The 9,628-nt window shown below is 39.4% G+C and overlaps 2 protein-coding genes across 2 annotated transcripts; one reads left to right on the top strand and one right to left on the bottom strand.

The window, feature by feature from the left end:
* The first annotated feature begins 890 nt into the window (after positions 1-890).
* LOC311073404 (N-fatty-acyl-amino acid synthase/hydrolase PM20D1.2-like) lies at positions 891-2,859 on the top strand. Its single transcript, XM_084099140.1, has 4 exons — positions 891-1,083; positions 1,897-2,135; positions 2,232-2,318; positions 2,387-2,859. Exons 1-4 carry the CDS (start codon positions 1,038-1,040, stop codon positions 2,705-2,707), a joined length of 693 nt encoding a protein of 230 aa, XP_083955266.1. The 5' UTR covers positions 891-1,037; the 3' UTR covers positions 2,708-2,859.
* Positions 2,860-3,717: 858 nt separating this feature from the next.
* On the bottom strand, positions 3,718-9,628 carry LOC311073401 (acidic mammalian chitinase-like). Its single transcript, XM_084099133.1, has 11 exons — positions 9,385-9,628; positions 9,267-9,293; positions 8,835-9,039; positions 8,671-8,727; positions 8,411-8,576; positions 7,401-7,525; positions 7,135-7,258; positions 6,333-6,515; positions 6,116-6,232; positions 5,900-6,032; positions 3,718-4,874 (listed from the first exon to the last, which is right to left on the bottom strand). Exons 1-11 carry the CDS (start codon positions 9,518-9,520, stop codon positions 4,600-4,602), a joined length of 1,548 nt encoding a protein of 515 aa, XP_083955259.1. The 5' UTR covers positions 9,521-9,628; the 3' UTR covers positions 3,718-4,599.

Raw genomic sequence — 9,628 nt, 5'->3', positions numbered from 1 at the left:
ACTCGATATCATAGTTTAACACAGATAAAATCAGAGTTAAGGCTTGCTTTACGTGTTGCTCGACGAGGATTTCTTAATCGTTGCACTTTCAATCCTGAGGAGACAAAATGCCGCGGAAGCTCCCGCCCCAGAGTGAAGAAGAGGTGGAGTTAAGAGGATTCGACTCAGACAGTTGAAGTGTCCAATGGAGTTACGAGATTTGCTCTCAAGCTATTTTCAACACTTGAAAAAAAAAAAAAAATGAAATTGACAAAATTTGTACATACGAGTTTTCCGCCCGACAGCGACGATATGTAATTGTAATGTAATTGTTTCAAATGTCTTGTTTTCATCACTTTCATAGCGGCCATATAGATTCCCGTGTCATTTACTGCGACGAATATGAACCATAGACTGTAAAAAAAGATGGACGACGCCCCTTCGCTCTCTTCCATTGATGAGAACTGAAGCCGCCAGAGTCCCGATATGGCGCTGACATATTGGAACTTGAGTCTGCGCAGTAGCGATCTCGGGACCAGACCTGCGCAGTAGTGAGCAGGAAGTAAAGCCGCGAAATCAATGCTACGCCCTCACTCTCGCAGAATGCACTCAGGGAGAGAGGATTCTGCACACTTTTTTAAAAATTGATTGCAGTACGTCAAGAGGCTTGTTAAAATAAAGTAAATACAATCTCCTCAGTCCTCCGAAGATCCCGAAAAAATGTCCGTTGGTGCTTCAGTGACTACTTCGCTCAGAGAACCTGTCAATCACAGCTGTCAGTCATGACGTTACACCACCGCATCACGTAACTAACTAAAAAACAACTTATTTTTGAAACAGACACTTGAACTAACATCAGCGTGATAAAAACGACAGCAAATGAAAGAAACCACCTTTGGTAAAAAGATATTTGAAGTGTAATTTAATTGTTTAGTTGGTCTCATGTCCCGTTGAATAACATGGGGAGGCGGGGCTTATGACCTATACTAGGACCAGTCACCGGGGGGCGATCGAGACGTTTTGGCTTCACTTTTCAGGGCTTGTGCGGCACGCTTGATATGAACACGAGCGCGCTGCAGGAGTTTGACGGGCTGCTGAGGAGGGGTGAGACTGAGACAACATGCGAACTTACACAACAGCATCAAACAGAGCTGTCAACGCAAGATTACTGAAACCTGCTGCTAATTGTGCCCTATTATCTTTTTTAAGCTATTAAATCATAAAAACTTTGGTGAGAACTATTATATATGCTTTACAAACTATTATGTGGCAGAAAATAAACAAAATATATCTGTAGCCTACTAAATATTTAAAATTACATTATTTACAGTCTACTGAACTGACAGTCAAGACAAAATCATGTAATTCTTAACTTAATTTAATTAAAACAAAAAATGTTGACACATATTTTAGATTTGACAGCATTTGATAAGCTCAACCATTCAACACTGTTTATTTAGCTGTTGTGACAAAATTGATCAAATTCATTTTTTTTCCTGAAATTTATGAGAAATGTAAGTTACCAAAAATATATTTTAATTTTATTAGACCTTTTAACCTAGTATTTCATTAATATGTAATTATTTTTTTATACTTTAAATATATTAAATACTTTATATGATTAATATAATACAATATAATTGACAAACTCATTAATCATTTAATTTTTGTGTTTCAATGCTTATTCCTCGAGAACAATGTAATCACACAATTTGGGAGTGACCCAAGAGGATCTGGGTCCCCATATAAAATAAATAAAAAAACAATGTAAAAAATTAAACAAGCATTTTCTGAAGGTTTAGCACTAAACTGTATTTATGGAAAGTAGCTACTTTTCTTTTAGTAATATTAGGTTTTGTACTGAGTGAAACTAAAGTAGTGTTATTTAAGACTTTAAGATTTAAGTTTCTGTCTCAGTTTTCCCAAAGGTCTTCTCATCATCCAGCCTGGTCAAACATGAGTTGGTGGGAAACTACAGCCACTTATTCACGGTTCCTGGGAGAGAGCCTGATCTGGAGCCGTACATGCTGCTGGCTCACATTGATGTAGTGCCGGCCGATGAGGCGGATGGGTGGGACGTTCCTCCTTTCTCTGCTCAAGAGCTCAATGGCTTCATTTATGGACGAGGAACCATCAACAACAAACAGTCTGTGATGGTACAGTGAATCAACGCTGCATCGCTCTTCATTCAAACAATTGCACATCAGTCCACTCCAGCCTAAAGCTAACTGTAACAATGTTTGTTCTTGAAGGGGATCCTTCAGGCGCTGGAATACCTGCTGGAACGAGGTTACACCCCTCGCAGAAGCTTCTACATTGGTTTGGGTCATGATGAGGAGGTCAGTCTCAAGTTAACTGACTTGTAGTCACTTGTTTTGATGCACTTATTTATACGGTTACATGTCAGGTGAATGGCTTACATGGCGCAGTCAATATCGTGAAGCTCCTGAAGAGTCAAGGGGTGAAGCTCCAGTATGTTTTAGATGAAGGCCTGGCAGTGCTGGACGGTGTCATAACAGGTGGAGTCACCGTGGGTCTGCCAGTCACCCACTGCATCAGGGTCGGTGGATCCCTGGTCTCCGCCTCTGACTCCGACCTCCTTGACCCGGACTCCGCTGCGGCCTGTCGGCCCATTGGTTCCGCCGTGGCTCCTGCCTCCCTCATCTCCACCATGGCCCATCAGTCCACCAGCTCCACCAGGCTCCCTCGTCCCCCGGTTTCGCCTTGATCGTTCCTCGCCCTGCCCTCGCCTCGGGACTACCCTCCTCTGGCTTCGCCTCGTCTGGCTCCGTTGAGCTCTTCTCTCCCTCCAGCTCCACCTTGGTTCTCGGTTACTCCGTCTCCACCGTAGCCTTCTGGGTCCCCGTCTGCGCTTCAGTCGCTAGAGCCATCTGCGTCGCCAAGTCCCTCCAGATCCTCTGCATCGCCCTGTCTCGTCGGCTCTCCGGCTCCACCCTGGTCTCCTCTCCCTCCTGTTTCGCCCCTGTCAGTCGCCCCCCTGGAGTTGTCAGCCCTGCCTCCACCATGGCTCCTCCCTCTGTCGGCTGTGCCCTGGCCGATTGCTATGCCTGCTCCGCCCTGGCCGTGAGCACTGCCTGCTCCACCCTGGTACCTCTTGCCTTTTGTCTGCCCTCACCTACTCTTCGTCCTCCTCCTGAGTCCCCTCCCTCTGCAGTTGGTCTTCTACGGCACGAGGACACGCCTACCGGGAGGGGGGAGTACTGTCACAGTTGTGTTCTGTTTGTGTTAGTCACATGTCTTTTGTTCTGTTTTCCCGATACTCATCTGTTTCCATGTCAACCTTTATTAGTTCTTCTGTATCACCTGTTCTGTTAATCGTCATCATCTGTGTCACCTGTTTTCAGTTAATTATGTTCATCAGTGTTTGTATTTAGTTCCTTCAGTTCAGTCAGTCCTTGTTCGTAGTTAGTCCTATTTTGGTGTGTGTAAAATTCTGCCTGTCTGTACCCGTTGGATATTATTATAAGTAAATGTTTGTATTGAACTTTTGTCTCCTCATCTTCTTCTGCCTGCACCACACCATGACAGTATTGCGGTTCCTCCTGGAACATGATTTCACCCGAGGGGGAGACCCGTCCCACATGAGACTCTGTGCGACATCATGTCCCCAATGAACAAATAATTCAAAGTATTGGATACCTAGAATAATCAAATACCTAAATTAATACATAATCAGTGTTTATGATTAGTTCTACCAGAAAGACTTGGGAGAATTAATACTGTGACAATAAACATTTATTTAAGAGCTCAGCAAACAATCAAGTTCTTTGGCGTAGGCCCCATCCGTAATTCGCATTCCGAGGGTATGCAATCTGCATATCCTGCCTGAAGACGAAGGCAGGGGCGCAGCCCACCCCCTGCGAAGTAAGGAAAGGGGCCATCATTTCGGTGGTGGGGTGGAAGGAGGAAAAAGACATCCTGACGTCTTCAGGATGGAGGGGAGAGCCCGTCTGGAGGTGTTGGGGAGGATGGAAGGGAGGACCCAACATAGTGGTGTTGGGGGGGAAGAAGGAAAGGTCCCATCTTGGTGGTGGTTGGGGAGGATGGAGGTGGTTGAAGCGACAGCATCTGCGAACTCAGACATGTGTAAGTACCACCCTTTTATACTGGGCTATTAAGATATGATTGGATAGATGAGAAGCTAATCAGTGACGAGAACGATTGAGTCTTCCTGGCAAAACTTGCGCTAGGCTTCATTTCCTAATTAGAAACAGTCAAAATTTTATAATACATTAAAATTGGAATCAGATTAAACACAGAGCTAGAATCAAATTGAAACTAAATTCTAATAAATTAATTGAACTTAGAAGCGCAAGTAAAAACCTGCACACAGAATACCTTCACCCACGCTGCTGAGGTGCAGTCACACTCTAATGTAAAATAAGTGGACAAGTGCTGTTTTTTTAATCAGGTTAGTTTTAATCAGACAAGTTAGACTGTGCCCCCTTTTTTAGACCCAACTAAATATTTTACGAAAGTAGTATTCTATCATTGACTGTCTATGTTAAATTTGAAGACATTAACACAATACTTAAAGATAAAATGTGAAATTATTGCGGCACTAGTGGCCCTGAATAGTGAAACCGTGATAACGTGAGGTTAATTCTTAGGCCAGTCACAGCACAGGCAGTTGGGATTGAAGACGGTCCCTTCAGCGCATCTCTTTACATAGGTCATGCCATTAGCACAATGAATGAAGGTCATTGGGTCAGCTGGGTTTGCATATATTCCCCCCGTCGGTTTGTCTACACAGAACTCTGTTCCTGAGGGAGCTGTCGGCACAACATGAGGTCTAGAAGATAGAGCAGTGGTGGATGCTGTTGTTGAGGTCCCAGAGAGCACATCGGTTGTATTTGGAGGGAGAGATGGAAACTCTGGAGGAGGAAATTGGAATTTGATGTTTTATCTTAAATTTTCCATTTATTAATCTGGTTTATTACACGGCTCCCTGGAATACTGGATTCTGACTGGTTAATCATGGCATCCAGTGGTCTGATATTTCTAACGCATTCTCATCCTAGGGCGTCATATATTGACGCTTTTGACATTTCGTCTACATCCAACGCACATGGCACTCTTTAGCGTCAATATGACACGCACAGAGCTTTGTTCGGTTATGGGTAGGTTTAGGTCTGGGGTAGGGTTAGGGTTAGACCGCTAGGAGGCGCCTTCTGGCCCATATCTATCTGCGTCTCATATTGACGCATTATGAACCATTTTCAACTCAAATCAATATTTCACGCCCACATATTTATTATTTCTTTATTTGGGGAGTAGCCGTGCAATAAAGGATAATGTACAGTCAGTCGGTTATTATCGCAAAATAAACCGTGACAGGGTGATGCAGAACAGAATATTCATTATCTATTCTTTATAATCATTAGATAGAAAGTAATAATTACGATATAAAAGTCAAAATGATGAGATGCTATGTCATAATGAGATAAAATGTCAAAATTATGACAGTTGAAATTATGACAAAAGTCATGACAAATTTAAAATTGAGTAATTGAAGTATGACAAAGTTGAAATTTAAGTCTGACAAAGTTGAAATTATGGCATAATTATTAGATCAAAAGTCGAAATTGAACTCGAATTGAAATCACAAAAAGTTGACATCTACAGTAGATAGTTATAATAATGAGATAAAAAAATCTAAATTATGACAAATGGAAATTATAACTAGTTGAAATTATTGAGATAAAAATCATAAGTAGGATTATCAATTTCCTACTTTAACACATTTATGTCATAATTCTGACTGTTTATCTCATAATTATAAATTAGTATCTCATAATTATGACTTTTCACGTGATAATTATGATTTACCAACATATGTTTTTTTTTGTCTTTTTTGTCTGGCGGGAATAGGCTTCTATAAATATGAGATGTACTGTACCAGTATCAAGAAGTGTACGGAGTTGCCCAATAAGAGGGTAGTTGCCCTGCCCACAAAACTGTCCTGCAAAGTCATCGAGATCCAGAGCCCAGACGAAAGCTCCACCGAACTTGTTCTCCTTCAGGTAGTTCACCTGTAGCAGACCAGATTTAATTATTGAAAGCAGGAGAACTGCATTCAATTGTATGTAATTTCCAACATTTATGACATATTCACCTTAGTCGTAAAGCTTTCCTTGGTGTCAAATCCCACCCAGTTCCCATCCTTGGTTGCATAAGGAACTTTCTGATCATCAATCCATTGCACGGTGGTTCCTTGAAGGAAAGTACAGATCTGATGGAAGATGATCAGTCCATAACTCTTCTGATCTTATTTTTCACAATTAAATATTGTGCTATGATGTAAGTGCATGAGTATAGTTTGAAGATAAGACCTCATAATAGGACCAGAATCCGTCCTCTGCGGTGAAAGGTCCAGCTGAGGCAGGTCCACTAGCTGGAGCTCCAACTCCACTGGCTGCAGACGCCAGACGAAACGTTCTTCCATATGTTGCAAAGCCCATCCTCAGCTTCTCCACAGGAGCACCTTGATCTCTCCAGTATTTCATTGCAAAATCCTACATTGTCATGATGAATCAGTTATTTCCTGTTGCACGTTTCCAGCTGCTTGGTGTTTGCAATGACTCCAGTATAATTAATAAATTATGTTATACACTGCCCAGCCAAAAAAAAAAGGTTTTTGTATTTAAACAGACAAATTCTTAATAAAAATCTATGATTTGATCATTATTGTAGTGATTATTATGTTTCAAGCATGTTATACTGTATGTTTGACAACAGTTCTTCTAACCCTAATTGATGGAGTGTCTAGCTTTTCATTTCTTAATGAAACCAGTAGGAAGACACATCATGGCCATATTCCAGGAAGACAATGTCAAGATTCATCAGGCTAAAATTGTGAAAGAATGGTTTGGAGGGAGCATGAAGAATGATTTTCACACATGAATTGGCACCAGACCTTAAATATATTGAAAGTCTTTGGGATGTGCTGGTGGAGACTTTACAGAGTGCTTGACTATTGCATTGTCAATACAAGATCTTGACCAACAATTGATGCACCTCTTGATGGAAATAAATGTTGTGATGTTATTTCCATCAATAGGCATTTGACTTTTTTTTTTTTTGGCAAGGCAGTGTATTTCAGAAATTTTACAGTAGGATATAAGGCTTTTGTACAGTATTTAAATAGATATTGTCTCCAGTGTCTCCAGAGCCACGGTACAGAGGACTGTTGTGCCCAGTTACCGTCTCCCATGAGCCATGGAAGTCATAGGTCATGACATTAATGAAGTCCAAATATCTGCATTACAAAAGGGAAATAGCGAGTTCATAGTTATCACCCATTTATACATTTGATTGGCATTTTAAGAGATTCTTTCCAAAGCATATTAAACATATTTCATGATTCAAAGTGAACAAAAAAAAGTGAACAGGAGACATACTTGGCCATTTCTGCAATTTCATAAGCAGCATCAATGATTCCTTTCCCAGCAGCCACTGCAGCGCTGAGCATGAGTATGGGGCGTCCAGTGGCGGCACTCTCTGCCTGGTAAGCTTCCTGGAGTTCCTGTTAGTCACATATTTGCAGTGGATTAATGCATTTTTTAACTCAATGTAATTATAATACACATTGAAAATCTGCCATCCAAAATCTAATATAATTCTGGAAAAAGGAGAAAGCTTTAGGATTTTGAAAAAAAACATTAAATAAATATGCATGATGTTAAACAAAAATAAATGTTTCTGATTCTGCACTATTTCCTGGTAACAAATCAAACAAGTACATTTGTGACATTGATCATGTGATTCTTTGTACAGACGGTCAGATGTTCCTCTGGATCATCTCAATCATGCTGGAGAACATGATCATCAGGTTTTACACAAACTTGATGAGTTCATGAAGCTCAAGTGCTGCTGTCAAAAGAGGAACAAACCAAATACATCCAAAACAATGTTTTAATTAATTTTCCTTTCAAGTTTTTGTTATGCTCATATTTTATTATTTTTATTTACAGTTTTAGGTAACACTTTCCAATAAGGAATTATTTGTTAACATTGGTTAATACATTAGACGAGCAATACATTTTTAAAGCATTTGTTAATGTTAGTTAATAAAATGTCTATGTTCTTCTTAATTCACAGATGTTAACTGAAATGTTAACAGATGTAGTATTTACTGCTGAAATTAACATTAACATCCTTAGTTCAAGTTAACTAATGTAGTTAACTAATTGTAAAAAATGAAAGCTTATTGTAGCGTTACCCATTTTTAACCCATTTAAAATAAGCATTTTCACCAGGACTTTTGGATATGCGTACATGCATACTCATTCTTTCTCTGATTATTTATCATCTTTATTGATTTTTACTCCAACATTCAACCATGTTATCAACTTGTTGTAAAGAGCATTGATTTGTGTGAGAGAATACAAATCTGTAAATAATGAAGTACCTTACACAGCAGAGTGAATCTCTGCTTGTCTTCTGGAGGACTTCCACGAGCACCAGGATACTCCCAGTCCAGATCCAGACCATCAAAGCCATGGGTCCTCAGAAATGCGATGGAGGACTCAATAAACGTACTCCTGTTTTCTGATGTGGACACCATGCTACTAAACCTAGAGTAAAGCAGGAAAACTCATGAAGATTAAATAAACAGTTCTGTTCTAGACACACATCCTTCAATATTCAATGTTTGAGCTGGACTCTTACTGATCTGAGCCGAAGGTCCATCCTCCAACAGCCAAGAGAGTTTTCAAGCTGGGGTTTCTGTCAAGACAAATATTTGTATCATTATTCACTGTAAAAAAAATAAAAAAAATAAATAAAAAATGTGAAATATATTCACAAACAAAACATCAGATAATATCACATACCTTTCCTTTAGTCCATTGAAAGATTTGTAGAGAGTTTCATCATTCCATTCAAAGGTTGTCAATTGATTTTCCTGATTAATAATGGAAAAAGCATAAATTAAATGAGTGCACAGATGTGGGTCCACATTAGATGGCAGATACTTGCCACCGTCAGGTCTGTACTGAGACCAGTTTGTGAAGTAGCATAGCAGTTGGAAGGCCAGTCCTGAAAAAAAAAAAAAAAAAAAATTACTACACAAATATTTATTACACAAATATTATTAATAACAATATAAAACAGAACTAATAATAATATTTATTATTACTATTTCCACAACCCAAAAGACAAGCTGTTTGGATAATTGATAAATTCTTATTGTTATTAGTATTATTAAACATGGTTTTGAATATCATATTTAATAATGAAACAACAAATAAATAAAAAAAACTTACCAAAGTGGCACAATGCCAGAGAAAAGCCTGAAAAGAGATACAAATGGAATGTTAACAAATAAAACACTCAAACATTCAAACTCTTAAAAAGCATTCTCTAAGAGCAACAATCACTTACCAGCTAGAAAAATAAATTTGGTCATCATAAAGTGAAGACTTGAAGTCAGTAAAGAAACTGTGTCTGCTATTGCTGAAATGCAGAATTTATCATGTATATTACTTCCTTTTAACCCCAAAACACGGAACTTCTGCATGAAAACAATGATTAACTAAAACAGACATTTCAAAAAAGGACTTTCCACATAAAGCAGCTCACTGTCATCTGTCCTGGATGTTGCCAAACATCACATGGTTAAGAAATC

This window comes from Abramis brama, assembly GCF_963993115.1.
Source record: "Abramis brama genome assembly, chromosome: 22".
Lineage (NCBI taxonomy): Eukaryota > Metazoa > Chordata > Actinopteri > Cypriniformes > Leuciscidae > Abramis > Abramis brama.
This window is presented reverse-complemented; position numbering and strand designations above follow the sequence as displayed.

Bases quoted from the DNA above. Each gene is read 5' to 3' on its own strand.
- LOC311073404 (XM_084099140.1), top strand. From the start codon at position 1,038: ATGAACACGAGCGCGCTGCAGGAGTTTGACGGGCTGCTGAGGAGGG. The intron at 2,136-2,231 runs GTACAGTGAATC...TTGTTCTTGAAG, and splicing joins ACAACAAACAGTCTGTGATG to GGGATCCTTCAGGCGCTGGA. The intron at 2,319-2,386 runs GTCAGTCTCAAG...GTTACATGTCAG, and splicing joins GTTTGGGTCATGATGAGGAG to GTGAATGGCTTACATGGCGC.
- LOC311073401 (XM_084099133.1), bottom strand. From the start codon at position 9,520: ATGCAGAAGTTCCGTGTTTTGGGGTTAAAAGGAAGTAATATACATGAT. The intron at 9,040-9,266 runs GTAAGTTTTTTT...TTTTTTTTTCAG, and splicing joins TCTGGCATTGTGCCACTTTG to GACTGGCCTTCCAACTGCTA. The intron at 6,233-6,332 runs GTCTTATCTTCA...ATCTTCCATCAG, and splicing joins GATTCTGGTCCTATTATGAG to ATCTGTACTTTCCTTCAAGG.